This window comes from Jaculus jaculus, chromosome 1, assembly GCF_020740685.1.
Source record: "Jaculus jaculus isolate mJacJac1 chromosome 1, mJacJac1.mat.Y.cur, whole genome shotgun sequence".
Taxonomy (NCBI): domain Eukaryota; kingdom Metazoa; phylum Chordata; class Mammalia; order Rodentia; family Dipodidae; genus Jaculus; species Jaculus jaculus.
The window spans coordinates 225210711-225231523 of record NC_059102.1 but is presented as its reverse complement, the minus strand read 5'-3'; the positions used below and the strand labels follow the sequence as shown (position 1 = coordinate 225231523).

Here is a 20813-nt window from a genome sequence, read left to right as displayed (position 1 = left end):
TATGTGGGAGATGAGGTGGGGGTGTGTGTGCACATAAAAACATGTATCTGTGTGTGCTCATGTGTGTGCAAGGGTCCTGGTACCAGAGTGTGTCTGTGTGTGTGCACGCCTTTGCCTCTGATTAACCCTTCACTGTCAAGAGGATTTAGAATCGCCTAGGAGATGCACTGCTGGGCATGTCTGCAAGGTTGTTTCTAGTTTAACTGAGGATGGAAGACCCAGAGTAAGTGTGGGCTGCAGCCCAGGACTGAATACAGGTGAGGAAGTGAGCGGAGCACCACCATTCACTGCTCCCTGCTTCCTGACCCAGTGTGACCAGCCACCTCAGACTCCACTTCATGCCTCCCCCAACATAAGAGACTGTAACCCTTCTTAAACCGTGACTCAAAACAAACCCTCTCTGAGGCTGGGAAGATGGCTCAGCAGTTAAAGGTGCCTGCTTGCAAAGCCTGCCAGCCTGGGTTCAATTCACCAGCCACCCACATTAACCACCTGGCAAACAATAGTGTAACTATCTGGTGTTTGCAAGAGGCTCTGGTGCCTGTCCTCCCCCCCCCCCCAACCACCACATACACAAATAAAATTTTTTTGAGGTAGGGTCTCACTTTGGTAAAGGCTGACCTGGATTTAACTATGTAGTCTCAGGGTGGCCTGGAACTGTCAGCAATCCTCCTACCTCTGCCTCCCAAGTGCTGGGATTAAAGGCGTGCACCATCACGCCCGGCCAGCAAATAATTTTTTTTGAAAAATAGTATTTGGAGAGCTAGTTCATCAGTTAAGGTGCTTGCCTGCAAAGCCTGATGGCCTGGGTTCCATTCCTCAGGACCCACATAAAGCCAGATGCACAAGGTAGCATATGTATTTGGAGTTCATTTGCATTGGCTGCAGGCCCTGGTGTGCGGCTATACTTACTCTCTCTCTCTCTCTCTCTCTCTCTCTCTCTCTCTCTCTCTCTCTGCTTGCAAAGAAATGAAATAGAAATTTAAAATAAATGAAACCCATTTCTTTCTTAAGTTGCTATTGCCAGTCAGCTCCTCATAACAGCGAGAGAAGCAGCCTGGAGTCCGCATGTTCTTGAGGTCTCTGTGTGCACACTCATGGATGTGCTGCCCAGGTGAGCCAGACTGTGGGATCCACCTGTGTGTCTGAATGTGCATTTGGCTTCCGAGTGGGCATCTGTGTGAGCACAGGGCAGTCTGGGCATGTCTGCTTATGCACACACGTATCATGTCCACGGGATGTGTATGGGGGGGCTGATTTCCACACATGTACTGTGCAAAAACGTGGGAGTGTTGGTGTGTCTGTGGGTCTGCACCAGCTCCATGTGTTAAAGTCTTTATATGTGGGTATCTTCGTGAATGTGGGGGCCATGTGTGCTGGCATGTGCACCCATGTGTGTCTGCACCTGCGTTTGTGTATGTACCTGAAACACTGCTCTCCCTGTGTGTGCTCCAGTGTGCATGTCTCCGTGTCAGTGACCCTGAGTGTGTGGATGTGCACACACACACGTGTGTCCATTGTCTCAAGCCCACCTCCATGCCCTATGCACCTGGCCCCGCATCTACCCGTTGCCTGTTCGGCAGTTTGCAGCTGGCCCAGGGGGCTGCTCCGCCCGCCCACTGCCGCATGAGAGGTGGCAGGTGTGTAATAAACCATTAGTCACTGTCACATTCCGAGCGGTGCAGCTGCCCCCGCGGGCCTGACTGAGGGCTGTGCTCTTGGTTGTCTCAGCTGAAAGCTGCCCTGGACTGCCCGAACAGCTGGCAGATGGGGGTCTGGTGCCCTGCCCAGACCCTCCCCACAGAGCAGGGCTTCAGGCCATCCTGCTGACCTGGACCCCACGCCTACCTTTCTGGGGCAGCAAAGGTACCCAGTGCTCTGCATCTCTATCTCCCCTGGCTCTCAGGGACCCACCCCCTGCATAACAGCCTTTCTTTTTTTGTTTAATTTCTTTTTCTTTTCTTTCTTTTTTTTTGAGGTACGGTTTCACTCTAGCCCAGGCTGATCTGGAATTCAGTATGTAGTCCCAGAACTCACAGCAATTCTACTACCTCTGCCTCTCGAGTGCTGGGATTAAAGGTGTGCGCCACTACACCTGGCCAGTATAGCCTTTAGAAAGAGTCTTATCATAGTGCAAAAGGGTCCTATCTCGTCAGCCAGGGACTCGGGAGTGACAAGCTCTGTCTTCAGAGGTTCCACATATACTTCCTTACTGGAGATGGAAATATCCATGGAACTTGTGACTTGGGGACCTTTCAGGATCAGATGTGACTCTTCTGGGCTATGGCTGAGCAAGGTGCAGGAGTCAGACTGTGGGGTTCAAACCCCAGAGGGCCACCATTGCTATGTGACAGGGGGCAGGTGGCTCAGCCTCTCTGGACCTGCCGCATGTTAGTTCATCAACATGAGGTGTTATGCACACAGACACAAGCAGGCCACAGCTCTTCACGGAAGAAGAGTCATGGAAGCGCATAGAACACTAGCCACCTCACAGCTGAAAGGTGTAGCCTCAGGGAGACAAAGGCACTTGCAAAGACCCTTGACCACGGGTGGGAGAACTTCTCCCCAGACAGTAGCCAGCTGCCCTGCAGAATGCTCCACAGAACGTGCCCTGCCCTGGAAGGGTGCAGCGTCGCCAGGAGCTCTCTGGCAGGTGAGAAGCAGTGAGAGTTGAGTGTGCACTCCTCCGTGGAGATCCAAGCCCCAAGCCCAAAAGGGTGTGTGTCTTGGGACACCCTGGCTTCCCCAGGACAGGCCTATGGGTGGCTATGGGGCGGAACAGTCCACTCAGATCCCACCCCCCCCAGGGGCACCCTAGGTAAAGAGTGGGTATGGGGCTGGAGAGATGGCTTAGCAGTTAACGCACTTGCCTGCAAAGCCTAAGGAACCACATTCAACCCCCCAGATCCCACATAAGCCAGATACACAAGGTGACATGCACAAGGTTGCACATGTACACAAGGTGGTACACATGTCTGGAGTTTGATTGCAGTGGCTAGAGGCCCTGGCACATCAATTCACTCTCTCAGTCTCATAAAAAAAACAAATTTTAAAGGGTAGGTCTAATAGACCCAGCCAGATCTGTGAACAGGAAACTTTTGCCAGCACCACCTCAGCTGAGTTGGTGCTGGGGTGTACACCCAAAGGTCCCCTCCCTCACAGGTGGCCTACACTAGGCCTTCCCATCACAACCACCTCTCACGGACACCGTGAGCTTGGAGCTTATGTGTGTGAGATTCTTGTGCAGAGTGGATGAGAGGTGACAGACAGCCTTGACAGCAGGTGTCCTAAGCCCCCTCTCCCAGTAGCCATCCTGTGCCCACCTGCCCATGGCTGAAAGCACCTCAGGGCTCCTGAGGCCCATCAGCTCTTGGTCTGCAGGATCGGTCCTCAGCCTGAGTCTACCTCACAGACAAAAGGAGGTTGGGACTGAAGTCACCCTGAGAGTATTGCCCCAGATTAAACCCTGGGCCTGAGGGCAGACGGGGGAGGGGGTGTCAAGCCCTTTGACCCCAGCTCCACCAGCTGCTTGTCACTTCTTCCTCTGGCTTTGGTCTATCTAGTTTCTTAACAAGCCATACTTCTGCCCCTAACATCCCAAGTCTCTGCCCTCCCAAGGGGCAGCACGGGAGCCAGGACCCACTATGGTCCCCTGTGGTCACCTCTACCATAGTCACCTTAGGAGGGCCTTGCTGAGGAGAAGTATGGCCTAGCCTGTGAGGTGGTCCCAGGAGCTATGCCAAGGGCTTAGGAAAAGGACATAAGGACACATGTCCACCACGTCGTCCGGCCTGCACACCAGTGCCAGCAGTGGAGGCCCAGCAGAAATAGCCCTACCCACGAGTCCTCAGAAAAGCACAGCCACCAGACAGTAACTTGGTCACCACACCAAGCAGCCACCAGCGAGCATCCTCACGCCTGCTGGCCCAGCCCAAGGGAGGCCTGTGCCCATGTCCAGGACAATAGCATGCTTGTCCACGGCACCCAGAAATGACCTGAGGGCTCGTGCTTGCTGTGACAATATTTACAGAAGCAAACGAGCAGTCAGCGAGTAGGTAAACAGAGTCCCAGAGCGGAAAGATAAAAATCCAGACTCCCGCAAGGACGCGAACTCTACAACGCCGAGGAGGTGAGGTAGAAACAAACTCTGTCTGACTTCAGCCTTTCGGAGCCCCAGACCCTGGGCCAGCTCAGGCTCTACCCAGGACCCAGAGGAACAGAACACCAAGTGTTGGCCTACCTGTGCCCGCGAGGTCTGGTCTGTCCTCGTCCCGGCCACTCTGCAGGCATGACGGCGGCCGCAGCTCCTGGGCAGATCTGGGGCCCCTGGGTGGGTTCTCTGTAGGGATGCTCAGCTGTGGCTCGGGCTCCTGGGTGGGAGCGTGGATGGCTACAGGTGCCTCCAGAGGTGTAGAGGTGACCTACAAGGAAGGGAATGGACATGTGAGCCTGGCAGGAGAGGGGTCTCAGGCTGTAGGTGCTTCTCCCCTGCCTGGCCTGGCCTCCAGTGAACACCTCAGCGGAACCGGCGGCTCAAGTCAGGAAAGCCAGCGAGTTTCCCCTTGCCTGGCCAGGGATCCCAGGCTGGGTACTGGACACTGCACCAGCACTCATTCCTCACTTGATGTCCCAATCTAGGAATCCTCTGCCAACCACCCTGGAGAGGGTTGAAAAGGGAGCTAGGTTTAGCTTCACTTGGTCTGTCCCCTGGAGGCCACAGAGATGAGGGTCACCCTTGCCCAGCAGATCACTGGGGTCCGACGCTCAGCTTGAGGAGATAGGATGGTCTGAAGAGATGTCCCATGTCTGAGTCCTCTGTGGCAATGCATCCTTCAGCTGAGAGGCCTCTTGTGGACCTTGGTTCTATTGTGATTGGCTGCCAGACACAGGCAAGGCCCCCACAGTGCCAAGCAAATGGAGTACCCAGATATAGACAGCTGGAGAGAACATGGAAAGCTGTGACTGCACCCCAAGTGGTCTCAGCTCCAAACACGGACGGTTCTGGATGTTTCTAGGCCTCTGCATCCCGGGGGTTAAGGAGAACATACATGTGGTGGAACCCTTTGGGAGCAGGCAGCCCCAGATCTCAGCAAACACTTTGTGGAGTTGCAAACTCTGCCATGCTACCCAGCTGGGAGCCAGCTGCCACCAGGGCACTTGGCTCCATGAGGCACCCAGGTATATAAAGACACCCAGCCTCCACTGGGCACACAGCTTTAACCAGAGCACTCAGGTAGGTACATACAGGGACCCAACTTCCAGAGGACACCCACATGTACACAGGCACCCAGCTGTACACAGGCATCAGACTTCACCAAGTACCTACCTGCACAAGGCACCCATCCCCCAGTATGGTACCCTGGTGCACACAGGCACCCAGATGTACATGGCGACCCCCTCCCCACTCTAGGTACCCAGCTGGGCTGATAAGATGGCAAAACCATGCTCTTCTTGCCCGTGGACTCAGTGACCCTCAAGAAGAGCAATAACCAGGGTGATAAAACCAGCCTCTCTGAGGCTGTCTGTCCTCAGCTGTGACAGAGCTTGTCCGTGGTCTGTCCTGACCCTGCCAGGGCTTACCACAGACCCTTCGGAGCACAGTACAGCAAGGTGGCCTTCCCCACATTGCCTTCCCTGTAGTTGTTCAACTTGTACAGACAAAGAATTCACTAGCTTGGCCAACTTGTCTTCTGTTTCAAAAACGTGTGGTGTGACATAAAGCCAGATGCACAAAATGGCAGATGCATCTGGAGTCTGTTTGCAGCAACTAGGGCTCTGACATGCCCATTTTTTTTTCTGTCTGTCTCTCCTCTAACTTTTGTTGTTTATAAATAGATAATTTTTTTGTTTTTTCAAGGTAGGGTCTCACCACTCTAACTCAGGCTGACCTGGAATTCACTATGTGGTCTCAGGACACCCTACTAACTCTGCCTCCCAAGTGCTAGGATTAAAGGTGTGTGCCACCATGCCCAGCTAAACTTATTATTTTTAAAATTTATTTATTTGAGAGAGACAGAGCAAGAGGCACATAGAGAGAGAAAATGGTTGCCCCAGGGACTCCAGCCACTGCAAAGAAACTCCAGATGCATGAACCACCTGTGCATATGGCTTAAGTGGGTCCTAGGGAATTGAACCTGGGTCCTCTGGCTTTGCTGGCAAACGCCTTAACTGCTAAGCCATCTCTCCAGCCCAAAATTATTTTTATTTATTTATTTATTTTTGAGGTAGGGTTTCACTCTAGCCCAGGCTAACCTGGAATTCTCTACATAATCTCAAGGTGGCCTCAAACTCATAGCAATCTGCCTATTTCTGCCTCCCAAGTGCTGGGATTAAAGGCATATGCCACCATGTCCGGCTTCTTATTAATTTTTTACAAAATTATTTGTTTTAAAGAGAGAATGGACACACACACATGGAATGGAGTGGCAGGGTGAGAAAAGGCTCTATCCAGGACACTCTGTAAGAAGCAGAGTCCAGCAAATTGGTTGTCCTCTCCTTGGCCTGACCCCTTCTTTCCACAGCGGGGGCTACTAGTTAGGGTGATGAGCAATGGTTCCAACTATCATTTCTCAAGGAAGTGTGACAGGCAGAGTGGGATGGCCTTGAATGGTTGGTCATGTGTCTTCCAGTCTTGCCATGGCAGACCTCTGTGGGGAGGGGCGCTTGGTGGATGGATTCAGCAGGTCAAGCAGAGGGAAGGGTGGGAACTAAAAATAAAACATGAAGCAGTGATCCTGGAAAAAAAAATTTTTTTAAACGTGTGGTGTGAGAGCATGTGTACATGTATATATATAGAGACCAGAGGTCAATGTCACATGTTATCCTCAGTCTCTCTCCACTTTTTTTTGTTGTTGTTGTTTTTTGTTTTTCAAGGTAAGGTCTCACTCTTGCCCAGGCTGACCTGGAATTCACTATGTAGCCTCGGGGTGGCCTCGAACTCATGGCGATCCTCCTACCTCTGCCTCCTAAGTGCTGGGATTAAAGATGTGTGCCACCACACCTGGCTTCACCTTTTTTAAAAAATATTTTGTTTTTATTTATTTATTAATTAAAGAGAGAAAGAGAGAAGGAGGAGGAGGAGGAGAATAAGAAGCAGCAGCAGCATGCACCACCAAGTGCATCTGGCTTACTTGGGATCTGGAGGATCGAATCTGGGTCCGTAGGCTTCACAGGCAAGTGCCTTAACCACTAAGCCATCTCTCCAGCCCTCCACCTTATTTCTTAAAATATGTTATTTATTTATTTGAGAGAGAAAGAGAGGATGGATTGGCACACGAGGACCTCCTGCCATTGTAAATGAACTACAGATGCATGCAGCACTTTTTTTTTTTTTTTTTTTTTTTTTTGGTTTTTCTAGGTAGGGTTTCACTCTAGCCCAGGCTGACTTGGAATTCACTTAGCAATCTCAAGGTAGCCTCACACTCACGGCGATCCTCCTATCTCAGCCTCCTGAGTAATGGGATTAAAGGCATATGCCACCACGCCTGACTAGATTTTTTTACATTTATTTTTATTTATTTATTTGAGAGTGACAGACAGGGAAAGAGAGAGAATGGGTGCATCAGGGCCTCCAGCCACTGAAAATGAACTCCAGATACATGTGCCACCTTGTTCATCTGGCTTATGGTGAGCCCTGGGGAATTGAGTCTTGAACCAGGGTCCTTAGGCCTCACAGGCAAGCACTTAACCACTAAGCAAACTCTCCAGTCCCACATGCACCACTTTGTACATCTGGCTTTACGTGGGTTTTGGGAAATCAAATCCAGGCCGTCAGGCTTTGCAAGCAAGTGTCCTTGACTGCTAAGACATTGGTCCAGCCTCTCCACCTTATGTTTTGAGAAAGGGTCTTTCACTGAACCTAGACCTATCCAATTTGGCTAGACAACTAGCCAGCAAGCCCCAGCGATTCTCCTGTCTCTCTCTGCTTCCCCAGTGAGAACTGCCACTCCTGCCTTGTATGTGGTTGATGAGGATCTGAACTCAGGTCCTCATGTTTGCACAGCAAGCACTTTACCCACTGAGCCATCTCCTCAGTCCCTAGATTGACCATTTATAAGTGTTCAATGCATTATCACAGTGACAATGCCACCCCCATCTATCTCCAGAACTTTCTCACCATCCCAGACAGAAAGAGTCCTACTACATCGCCATACCCCTCCTAGCTTCTGGCCGTCACCCTTCTAATCCCCCCGCACTTCTACTTTCTGCCTGTGATTCTGAATATTCTAGTTGACCCATCACCTTTCCAAGGCTGGGGAGACGGAGGCTCTAAAAGGGGCAGCAGGGGTCTGAGGTCACTGGTAGTGTCAGCCCAGGCCAGGAAGCTTCTAGAATGGACAGGCAGCCAGGGCCCATGGTTGGCAACATCAACCAATGGAGCCCCTCCCAGGTCACTTAGGTGTCAGGGGGCCAAGACCCTTCTCTTCTCCACTGGGAGTACAGGCATGGTGTGGCTGTTACCCTCTGTTGGCCCAGTTATTCTAGATTTATTTGATGTGAGGGATTATTACTGTAGGAATGGAGTAGCTAGTGAGACAATGATCTGAGTTGCCGGGGCGAGTGCAGGCTGCACCAGTCCCACAGGCAAGGGGCGGATAGATTTACTGCGTGGTTCCTGGAATGCCTTGATTTATAGGATCCATATGCGGCAAGAGGGCAGTCCTGGAAAATCCCAGAGCACATGGGCTGTGGCTAAGAGGCGACACCCGAAGCCACACATCACATGCATTCGTTACTCATTCATTCACTCCTTGGAGCTCAGGGTGAGCCCACCAGGATGGCAGGGGCCACAGAGCCACGTTCGTAGCTGCTCCACACCTTGGCCTAAGTCATCATGGACAATTCATCCCCAGGTGATGGTAAAGAAAAAAGGACACGGGGCTACCATGTTTGAGTCCATGATGCTATGTATTCAGCTCCCCAGAGGCTCCTTGGCATGGAAAGCTTACAGGTCAAGTTAAGAAGTGTCCTTGCAACAGTCCCTAGGGACGAGCCGGAGGGGAGCCAAGGAGAGCTGTGCGTGCCTCAGACTTGACCCCTTCCTATGTCCTACTTCTCCTTCCAGAGCTGACGGTCCCCAGTGGGGAGGCAGGGCAGCGGGGAACACCTTGTGGGGACAGGACGGTATCGGGGAGGGGGCTATGGGAGGACTTTCCCTTAGCTTTGCTTAGCACTATACCCAGCAGAGAATGAGGAAGGGTCCCTTCACTGAGCACCCACTACATGAGGGGCAGCGCCCAAACCTTCATACAGAAGTGCAGAGTTAATCCTTCTGGCCACCCCTTGCCAAGGAACTGGTGCAGTGATCTGTCTGAGCTTGCAACATAATTGGTGGCGCAGGGCTTTGAACTTAAGCAGTTGTCTATGACCTCAGTTGGCAAACTGAGGCATGTGATTTTTAAACAAATAGCAAGAAAGAACGCCACCACTGGGAGAGACGGGGCTGGGGCATGGCGGATGACCGCACTGTGTCGGGAGTGGGAGGGCTAGGAAATCCAGGTGATTGTTCTGGAACAAATGGAACTTGAACTAGGCCTTTGAAGGAGAGTGGAACTGGCCAGGGAGGGAGACAAAAGTAACAGTGTTGCAGGTATGAGAGACATGACAGCCAAGAGCCATGTGATTTGACCCAGCCTATCTCTTCACCCGCATCTCGGTGACACACTATCTGTCTACCCACCCACTCATGCACTCACTCATCTATCCGGCCACTCGTCTACCTGTCCGTCCATCCATCCACCCACTCACCTATCCACTCATCTACCCACAGCCCACTTAATGACCAGGGGCACCTTGCTCTAGCTGTGGGATTCTGGCTGTACTCTTACTGTGTGTTTCCAGGACAAAGAGTTTTGGACATGTGCTTGCCCTGCCTCAGGGGGCCACACACTTAGCGCCCTCGTGCAAGGCAGGAGCAAGAACTCTATGAGGGCATGGAGCCAAGGGAGGCAGCCCTACTTGGCACTGCAGGGGCCTCAGTGAAGGACATCAGCCCCATCTCTCAGCTTAGGTGCTTCACAAAGCAGCCGGGTACCCACTTTCAGAAGCTGCATTCTCTGGGTGGCAAGTCGGTCTGAAGGCTGCTCACACACCGGTGGCAATGTAAGTGAGGTTGACACTCTGGAGATGCCTGACCTGTCCCTCACAGGGTCACACACGAAGCTTCCCCAGTCCTCTTCAATGATCACCTGGGGATGGCGCCCAGACAGCGGAAAGTACATGTCCCCGGGACAGCTAGGACATGGACGTTCGGAATAGCACGTGCTGCTGGACGCCAATGGCGCAGACACAGCCCGTGTGCGCGTGGAGCTGGCTCTTCTCTGGCCAAGCCTCCATGCGGATGAGGTAGCCAGCACCGATGCAGTTCATGTATGGCCCTCTGAGACCCAGGGAGAAAGGCCTTGTCGGGTTGTGTGCTAAACAGTGTGGGCTGCTGCCTGCTGCCAGCACATAATGGATCCAACCCACGAGGCTCAGATCACCACCAGGTGCTCCCTGGCTTACCCACTCACGGCCAGCCACATGAGCCTGGGTCAGGGGACCACGTGCCCGAGCCGCCTGTGTTCTAGCTCCTCCCGCTCCTCACGCTGCTGTGGAGGATAAAGACCCTTCACTCGTCTTCACCCTACAGGAACTCCATGGAGGTGTGTGCTATGGCCGTGGTACCCAAGGAAGGGCAATGCACTGATATAAATAGCACCCTCCTACAGCCACAATGACTACAGCCCCCAAATAACAGAAAACAGCCCTTGGACCAGCCACTCCTGGCCTCCTTCCTACCAGGACCACGGGGCCCAGGATGAGGTCTGTCTTTGTCTAAAGGACTATGGTGCTCAGGACACGCACTGTTGCTGTCTCTTTCCCTGGGGTCCCTGCAATCACAGTACTGCAGGAACACCCCCCCAGACCTCCACCCCCATGCAGACCTGGCTTTGAACAGCAGGCCAGACAAAGGCCACAGTCTCCTGAGCCTTGTTGGCCAGCAGCCAAGGCTTTAACACATTAGTGGATTGTTGGCAAAGGGCCAAGAGGGGACATTTCCAGAGATTTCCAAAATAAAAGGGGTTCACGGCCTCCACTGCCAACCCTCATGGGATCATGCGCTGCCATACTTTCTCCAGGGAATGCTGGCGGCTTCTGGGAAAGCAAGTAGCAGGTAACTGCAGGGGAAGGAGGGACGAGGCAGGTGCCATGTCCCCATTCAAGAGGGAAAACAGGACGTGTATACGTGTGTACATGCATGGGCATGTTCTATCAGGCCCCCCAGTTCTATTTTGTTAACTTTATCTAGCGGGGTCTTTAGTTCTGGGAATCACTGCTCCGTTAGTTGTTACGTTTTACTGAGATATAATATGGCAGAATATGATACAAGGCATCTGTTTGTTTTTTCAGTGGTGGGATTGAGCCCAGGATCAGCTCATCCACAGCCATGTAATGGTGTGATCCAGTGGCTTCTTCCACACCTGCGGAGCTGGAGGACTGTCTCTACCGTCTGCTTTAGAACTTTCTGCTTGTTAGTTTTTCGAGGTAGAGTCTGCTCCAGCCCAGGCTGACCTGGAATTCACTCTGTAGTCTCAGGGTGGCCTTGAACTCACGGCAATCCTCCTACCTCTGCCTCCTGAGTGCTGGGATTAAAGTTGCGCGCCACCACACCCAGCTGTCAGTTTAGAATTTTTTATCACTGGCAACACAAAAACAGCTCCAACCTGGGCCAGTTCCCCTCTCCCCCAGTTCCTGGGGCCATTGCCTCCTCTCCCAGTCCCTCCTGCCCCCACAGCCACTGAGCACTGCACCTTGGGAACTGGCCTATTGGGGGCATTGCACAGAAATGAATATGAGAACTGTTTTTGTGCCCCTTTCTCAGCATCAAATTTTCCTGTGCCACCAATCATACATTTCTAGGAACACACTTCAGTTTGAGAACCTGCAGGAGCCTAGAGGGAGGCCACTGTGTGGAGAGGCATAGGTATCTTCCTCTAGACCAGCATCATAGGATCTGGCAGGCTGGTCTGCTCCTGGAACCTGCTCCTCTCCCTCCTGGTAGCCCCCACCAGGCTGTTCTGCACCTCCCAGCCTGCCTTGGGCTACTCTCTTAGATGGAGGGGGTCCTAGGACTTGCTGCTGCTACAGCGCTGGGGAAGTCTGGTGCTCCTCAACTGGCAGCCGACCTTGGGGACCCAAGGCATAGGTGTGCTTATGTACCCAGGTGAAGGTGATCCCATGCCCCTTGCATCCCTGGCCTCTGGTCAACAGGACCACCTCCTCCGAGGCTGCCCCAGAGCCCTGTGACCGTCTAAGGTCCCCAAAGTTAATGTAGAGCACATGTTCTGAGCAACCCAATGCCAGGGTCCTGGCCCTGCTGGTCTTGAGCAAAACAGACATGGGCATGAGTCCAAAATACCATCACCTGTAGGTGTGGTCAGGAGTGAGTGACCTGGCAAGGCTGTGGGGACCCGGCCCAGTGACGCCTGGCTAGAGTCACTGAGCACCACCATGCTCAGTGCTGGCTGAGCGCCTGACACCAGCAAATCATTTACTCACCCCATCTCCTTTGCAGAGGAGGAAACTGAGTCAGCTGCCCAAGGTCACTCATCTAATTATTGTCAAAGCTAAGAATCCAGCCCAGAATCCACTGTCAAGTACCTGGTCCCTGCACAGAGCTGGCATGTAGGAAGTGCTTGCCAATGCTGACGGAGCCTGTAGTGTCCACTGGCAGGGGTGACAGTAATACAGCAACCAGGCCTTGATGTCCCACTCAGAGCGTTGCTACTGGCAGTGTGGGAGGGAGTTCTGCTGCTGGGCTATGGCCAAGCTAGCTCCAGAGCAATGCCAGGAAGATAAGACAAGAAACACAACTGTAGGAAGGGACAGACGTCAGCCCTGATGGCAAGGAGGAACACAGTGCCACTCTCCCTCAGCTCCAGGAGAAGCCAGGCACAGGCAGGAAGCCAAGGGTGAGGGAAGAGGTGCGTCCCTCCTCCCATGTGGCACTGACCAACCTCCAGGGACTGCAAGGACCTCTGTCCCCGCTGGGGACACACAGGTCACAGGGCCAGGGCCAGTGCCTACCTCCAGTGAGGAAGAGAAGGAGGGCAGACAGGCTATCTCCACATCCTTTTGCCCAAGCCACTGTAGCCTGAGCAGAGGCCACCTATAGACACAGTGTCTGCCCAGCTCCAGCATGCTCTGTTCTATGTAGAAAGGTGGCATGTCAGAGGACAAAGCATTATCCCATGCCCTGTAGTGACTCCACAACTCAGTCAGAGAACTCCAAATACTGCAATAAAGCCAGTGTGAGGTTTCAGGCCTCGATGCTCAGAGCTGCTCAACGCAGAGTCCCTGATCGGTAGACAGCTAAAGGGTTCGTGCGTGTGTGCGGCGGCCCGGCGTAATTGGAAAGTTATTAGATATGGAATACACACAGCACCCGGCAAATGAGTAATCAGGGACTAATTAAGCGCCCGGCACACAGCCGAGCGCAGGGGAAGCTGGTGGCTGCCACATCTGTGACAGCAATTAGGGGTGCTCCGGCTGTAGCTCCGGCTGTGGCGGGGAGTGGATAGAGGTACCATCTAGGCAAGGGAGCCACAACTGAGGGTCTCTTCACCATCATCTGAAGTGGAGGGAGGAGGTACCAGGTCAATCACACTAGCCTTGAGGATCACAAGAGGGCACAGAGCCCAGGATGGGGAGAGACCAGGTGGCTTTGATGCTGGCTTCAAGTTCAGCAGTTGTCTGAGACCCTAGATGGTGGGGGGGGGGGGTGTATGTGCACAAAATTGGGCAGGGAGCTCTTTGGTGGTTCTACCAGGAAAATAGAAGGGAATATGACTTAGCCATGGTATATGTGGGGAAACTGAGGCTGGGAAAAGCACTAAGGGAAAGTCACCCAGCCTGGTGCCCCTATCCATAGGCACAGGGCTCCGCCGGTATCTTGGAAAGAGAAGGGAGCTGGTTCTTAGAAGCCAGTACAGTAGCCAAGGCCCAGCAGAGGCGGAGATCACAGACAGGACCCTTGCCCAACACCCAGACTCTTCTAGGAGCCCTCCCTTTCACTCCTTGGGGTGCCCACGGCCCATCTCCTCCTGCTGGTCTCTAGGCACAGTCACTCACAGCCACATCATGCCAGGCCCAGAATTCTTTGCAAAACATACTTTTTACCAAGCCCATTTCTAGAGTTCTGACACTCTGCATAACATCCAAGAGCCATGTGATTTGGCCCAGCCTTTATCTTCATCCATATCTCTGTCACGCTCACATGTCTATCCACTGACCACCATCCTTCTACACACCCATCCCTCATCCCATCACCCATCTTTTCATTTGTCCTATCCATTTATCCATCCATCCATCCACCCACCCATCCCCCATTCATTATCCCAAACACCCATCCCCAATCCACCTACCCATTCATCTATCCATCCAACCATCTATCCACCTCCCCATCCATCCATCCATCCACCCAAATAACCATTCATCCATCCACCCACCCATCTATCCATATACCTATCCACTCACCCATCTATCCATCTACCCATCCATTTATCCATCCAACCCACCCATGTATCTATCTATCTATCTATCTATCTATCTATCTATCCATCCATCCATACATACATACATACATCTATCCATATTCATCCAGCCATCCACTCATCTATCCATCCACCTGTCCATATGTTCATCTAGCTATCCATGCATCCATCCACCTGTCTCACCCATCGACCCACCTACTCCCACCCATCCACCTGTCTCATCCATCTACCCAACCACCCCCATCCATCTACCCTCCATTCATTTACTAGGCACTACCCATGACAGACGTGAAAATCCCTAACCTTACTGAGGGGCGTTTTGACTAGGGACAATGTTCTGATAGATATGTGAATGAGCACAGCACAGGTTCTGCTGTAAAGACATACAGCAGGAAAGCAAGCTGGGAAGAGTGGGTGGGATGGAATTTTCCATGACTGGCTCCACTGACTACAGGAATCTGTGCTGACCTGAAAGAAACCATGGGGACACTTTGGGGAGGGGCCTCCAGGAGGCAGGAACAGCACACACAATAACACTGAGGCAGGAACACATCTGAAAACATTTTTTTCTTTTTCTTTTTTAATTTATTTATTTTGAGAGAGAAAGAGGCAGCGAGAGAGAGAGAGAGTGAGAGAATGGGCATACCAGGGCTTCCAGCTACTGCAAACGAACGCCAGACATGTGTGCCACTGTGTGCATCTGGCTTACATGGGTCCTGGGGAATCACACCGAGGTCCTTTGGCTTTGCAGGCATGTGCTTTAACCACTAAGCCATATCTCCAGCCCCACAAACATTTTCTCTTTTCTTTTTTCTTTGATATTTTATTTATTTATTAGAGAGGGAGAGAGAAAGGGCACACCAGGGCCTCTAGCAACTGCAAACAAACTCCAGACACATGCACCACCATGTGCATGTGGCTTATGTGGGTTCTGGGGAGTCCAATGTGGGTCCTTCGGCTTTGTAGACAAGCACCTTAACTGTTAAACCATCTCTCCAGCCCCACAAACATTTTCTTAAGAGGCCAGTCTCCACAGCTTTGCAGTCTGTATCATCTATAGGCGAGTAGCTGCACCTCTCCGGGCCTCTGCTTCCCCATCTATGAAATGGGCATGATGGTAGTGACTGAGCTGTGCTGGCCTGTCAAGGGCTGCATGGGGTAAAAACAACAACAACAAAAACAAAACACCAATGTGGCCAGGCACAGTAGTGCATGCCTTTAATTTCTGGTACTCTGAAGGCAGAGGTAGAAGGATCACTGTGAGTTCAAAGGCAGCCTACTAAATAGTAAATTTCAGGTCAGCCTAGGCTAGAGTGAGACTCTACCTCAAAGAAAGAAAGAAAAAAACAAAACAAAACAAAAAACAATGTGTGTGTGTTGAGGGGGGAGGTGTCACAAGCATGCTGCTCAGGGCCCAGGAATCCCTGCCATGCAGCTTTCGAAGCACCCGCCTCTGTCATGGCTAGGCAGAAGAGCTCCCCCCGCTGGGAAGCCAGGGCTATGGCTGGGTGTAGACCCTGGTAGCTCCCAGGCAGGTCAAATTGTATGCAGGGTACCAGGGAAGAGTACAGAGCCTGCCTGTCAGCCACTTGCACCTCTACATGCCGCATGCCCTTCCGCACGCCCTCCCCCAGGTGTTCCCTGTATCTCCTTAGCCAGGATCTCCCGAACTGTCCCCAGGTCTCTTCCCAGGCTGCCAGCCCTTTCTGAACAGAAAGGCTCCCTGTGACCCCATGTCCCAGACCCGTGTTCCCAATGCACCGCACCGAGGATGTATGTCTGAGTTATGGAGGAGTTGAGTACAGGGTCCCACGGAGGGAGCAAGTCAGGAAGACATGGCCTCTCGTGAGTATTGAGCTGGGGCCCCAACAGAGAGATATGGTCTGATATGGTTAAAAAATGTAACTTTTTCTGTTGAGACCTGGAGTTGTCAGCAATGACACCCGCCATCACTCACACCCTCAGAGTCCACCCTACCCTAGCATGGCCCAGTCACAGCGCTGGGTCACAAGGGGGACAGGACAATGGCAGTTCACATGTGGTGCCCAGATTTCTCAGTGTGATTCGAACTTGTGTTTGCTTGCACAGATGTGTGTTTAGTTATGAGCAGCTTGAGCTCCCTGTACAGGCTCCTGTTGAGATGGCAGAACGTTCCACACCTACCATCCCTCCTGCCTGCCCACTCAGGCAGCTAGCAACTGCTAACCCCTTTCACAGTCTGCAGTGCCCTTATTGCCCCAAGGCTGTGTGAATGCAGCCCACAGGCCTGGCCTTTCCCACTGGACAGAATTCCCAGCCACTTTGTGTGTCACACTCTGTGTCAGAGGTCAGCATCTGTCCCTGTTGGCCTCCTCAGGATGGCCGAGTCACCATTTACAGTACTGTCCCCAGACTCTAGACTCTATAGGCCAAAAGAGACTGAGTGGTAGATTATCCAGGCTCAGCTCACCCCCAACCCTAAGCCCTTTCCCCTCAAGGCTGGGCCACCCTCTCCCTGTCCTCAGAAGCTATGTCAGGCTTTATCTGCTGCCTCCCCTTCCTGTCCCAAACACCCCTCATTCATAAATAGATGCCACTTGCTAGTGCACATGGGCTCCCCCTTCACCCCAGAGCAGAGGCCGAGTGGCTTACTAAGTGGAAAACACTTGGCGTGTGCTTCCGGTCAGAACTGGCTCAGACGTTTAGCAACCTGGGAGTCATCATACAGCTCGAGATCACACCAGACCTGATACACTGAATTATGCGGACACTGATTTCTTCACACAAGGACCCAGAGAGTTGAGAACTCCTCTCATAGGTCCTAAGGGGATCTGAGAGTGGGGCCAGAAGGTCTGGCAGAGGCCCCGTCTTGGGCCTTCTGAGACTCAGCTTGACCCTGGCCCTGTAGAGAAGCCCTGCCTGCTGCTGGCGGATGTGACATAATTACTGTGGAAGGCGCGGAGCGTCACCCGGGCCGCCAGTTTATCCAGCGCTGACAGCAGATCAGCAAAGTGATCACTAGACTATTAATTTTTCTCCCAGCCCTCGCCAGGGTACAGTGGTGAAAAATGGCAGCTGAACCACAGGGAGGTTCTTCGGGGTGACAAAAATAAAAATAGCTCTAATTGAAGTTGATAGAAATTACACCCTTTAAAAACATGCGTCGGAATGAATGCTGGGGCGGGGATCCTGCTAAGGGCTTGTGGAAACACAGTGACAGCCATGGCAGACAGCCTCGCGGGGCACTGTGACAGCCTTGCAGTGACCACTTGGAGGCCACTAAGGTGCTTCGAGAGGTGACAGAGAAGGGAAAGAGGGCTGGTCCTGGGTATGCATTTGCAGCTCCCTCGCTCAAGGGCTAGTCACCATAGGGAGACACAACAGGATGGTATTACCAGCCCTTGAGAGGCTGAGGGTAGGTCCTTGGTGCTGGGCAGGCCAAGGGCCAACGCCATTACAGCCAGGTTAGTGACCCAGCCACCATCTGGAAGCTCCTTTTCCTAGAGCTCAATGCCCATAGGAACTAAAGGACAGTGAAGACCTGAGTGGTATGCTCACGTTTCTCTGCAGCCCGGAGATTGGTGCCAGCATATGTGGAGGAATGGCAAACTTGATGGGAATGAGATAACGGGCACAGGTGCAGGCTTCAGCTCCGCAGGGCCCAAATGCTTTCTACTTGCCCAATGCACACAGCACACAAAGCACACGCCCATCACCACCACCACCACAGTATTCCCAGAAAGGAACTACGTGGATAAGGCTGCTGGGTTCATATGGTGCTCACTGGACTGACAGCCACAGGCACTGGGCCACCCCTTTGCCACCCTGGCCCTCGGCCTGGGACAGCAGGAATGTCTCTGGAAGATGCTGAGGACTCAGGGGTGAGGAAGTCTGACAGCCTAAGTGGGAGGAAGATGGAGAGACAATAGCATCACCTTCCGAGTTCCAGAAGCCAAGAATAAAATCATCAAAAAGAGAAGTCCATGCAAGGCCACTGAGAAATCCTGCTAGAACTGAGCTGATAACCTCCTCCATGTAGACCAGCTGACAGAAAGCTGGAAGAAGCCATTCTGCATGCAGTTCAATGGGAGAAAGAGATACCACCAGTGAAGATACTGAACAGTGGACACTGCAAGCCTTATAATTGGCCAGCCAGGCCAAATGAGCCAACGGGTGCAATAGTGGCACGTCTGTCATGGTGGAAACCAACTGCTCTCCAATTGGACTGGAGGCCCACTCCAATGGGAGGGAATATATCCCTGATACTGAAAACTTAAAATAGGGGTGGTCATGAGCCCTAGGGGTGTAACATCTGCTGATATCTGGATAAGTGTATATACTATGCTTATCAAACTGCCCAGTAAGCACTTCTATTGATATTTATACCCTTATATTAATGTTACTCTCACTTTGGGTAGAGAATCTTCTCTTTTCAGATGGTAGTGACCTTGGGATGACTCAGAAGGTATCATAGTGCTGGAAAGAAGTGACTGGAGTACTGAGTAACATCTCGATCACACCTTCCAAGGCTCAGAGTCTAATGAGGAAGAGGTGGCAGAAAGAATGTAAGAACCAAAGGAAGGGTAGGATTCCGTACAACGTGCTCCCTCCAGACACAAAATGGCCTGCATATCCATGTCCTCACAGTGCCTGACACTACCTACAGAAGACCATCATAAGAGGAGGAAAAGATCATGACATCAAATTAAAAGAGAGACTGATTGAGATGGGGAGAGGATATGATGGAGAATGGAATTTCAAAGGGGAAAGTGGGGGGATATTACCATGGGATATTTTTTATAATCATGGAAAATCTTAATAAAAATTGAGGAAAAAAAAAAAGAGAAGCCCACAGTATGGTCTCTTGGCATTGTTTTTGTTGTTTTGTTTTGAGATAGGGTCTTATGTAACCTGGGCTGGCCTCAAACATGTAGCTGAGGGTGACCTTGAACACCTGATCTTCCTGCCTTCACCTCCCTGCTGCTAGAATGAGAGGCATGCACCACTATACCACAATGCCAGAATACAAGCCAGACATGGTAGTGCATGCCTATAACCCTGGTACTCAGGAGGCTGAGGCAGGGAAATCATGAGTTCGAGGCCAGCCTGAACTAGTGGGGCCCTGTCAAAACCAAACAGAACAAAGTGAAACAAAACAATGCCTGAATCTAACACTGACTAGCAAAGGTTTTTGTTTTGTTTTGTTTCCTTTTTCTTTGTGATGTTGGGGATGGAACCACAGGCCTCACACATGCTAGACAAGTGCTGTACCACTGAGCTCCCCTGCAGCACGGACTCATTTTTTTTTTTTGAAAAAAGAAGAAAGGCAAGATTGTAAAGACCCCTCCCTTGCTCCCTCGGATATCCAAGGAAGCAATCTAGCACTGGAGATGCATGGAGACGACAACAATTTTTGTCCCTGTCGCTGCTGTTTTTCTTAAAAGACTCTGAAGGGAATAATTGGCTAGTGTGAGTCCTGGTTGAGAGGAAAAGGGGAAAAAAGAGAATGGGAAATAAAGCAGAAGCTTCCAGAAAGCACAAATCAGGAGGCCAGGTTTCCCAAGGCCTGGTCTGTGTACTGGACATGTACTCTGAGACTGTAGAATAAAGGGGCAGTTTTGGGCCCAGGTAAGGCAGCAAGCAAGGCACTCGAGAGAAGACAATGTCCCACATTGAGAACAACGGTCCGCTGGCTATTCACTTGAAGTCACCCAGGCAAACAGAGGCTTGCCACGTAGGTCCTGGCCCTCTGGGGAAGTTGGGATGCCATGCAGCCAGCCAACTCCCTTATGAGCAAGAAGGCCAAGGGACAGCAGCCCTGCCTGTGGCACGCAGCACTGACGACCCACGGTAGCCAAAGGCTCCACTGTAACTTTACCACATGCCCACCCAATGCCAAAACTGAGGAACTGGCTGGAGGAGATGGCTTAGCGGTTAAGCGCTTGCCTGTGAAGCCTAAGGACCCCGGTTCAAGGTTCGATTCCCCAGGACCCACGTTAGCCAGATGCACAAGGGGACGCATGCATCTGGAGTTCGTTTGCAATGGCTGGAGGCCCTGGTGCGCCCATTCTCTCTCTCTCTCTGCCTGTTGCTCTCAAATAAGTAAATAAAAATAAAACAAAAAAATTTAAAAAAACTGAGGAACTGCTACAGCTTTGGCCTACTGTGCCAGGAGAGGCTCCAACCAGTGAGCCTGTCTCCTCCTCAGGCAACACAAGGAAATAGAAATAAGAACTAATGACTGTGGGGCTGGGAGACAGCTCAGTGAGTAAAAACCCAAACAAAAGCCTGAGAGGGCCC

The 20813-nt window shown here is 52.0% G+C and overlaps 1 protein-coding gene across 3 annotated transcripts in view; it reads right to left on the bottom strand.

Annotated features, from left to right (window-relative positions):
- Gse1 (Gse1 coiled-coil protein) overlaps window positions 1-20813 on the bottom strand; it is a 415165-nt gene that overhangs the window by 265327 nt on the left and 129025 nt on the right. For all 3 annotated transcript variants that reach the window (XM_045142420.1, XM_045142421.1, XM_045142422.1), the window contains exon 2: window positions 4241-4421. In XM_045142420.1, the coding sequence (XP_044998355.1) occupies window positions 4241-4421 (181 nt within the window). The remainder of the gene's footprint in view (window positions 1-4240; window positions 4422-20813) is intronic.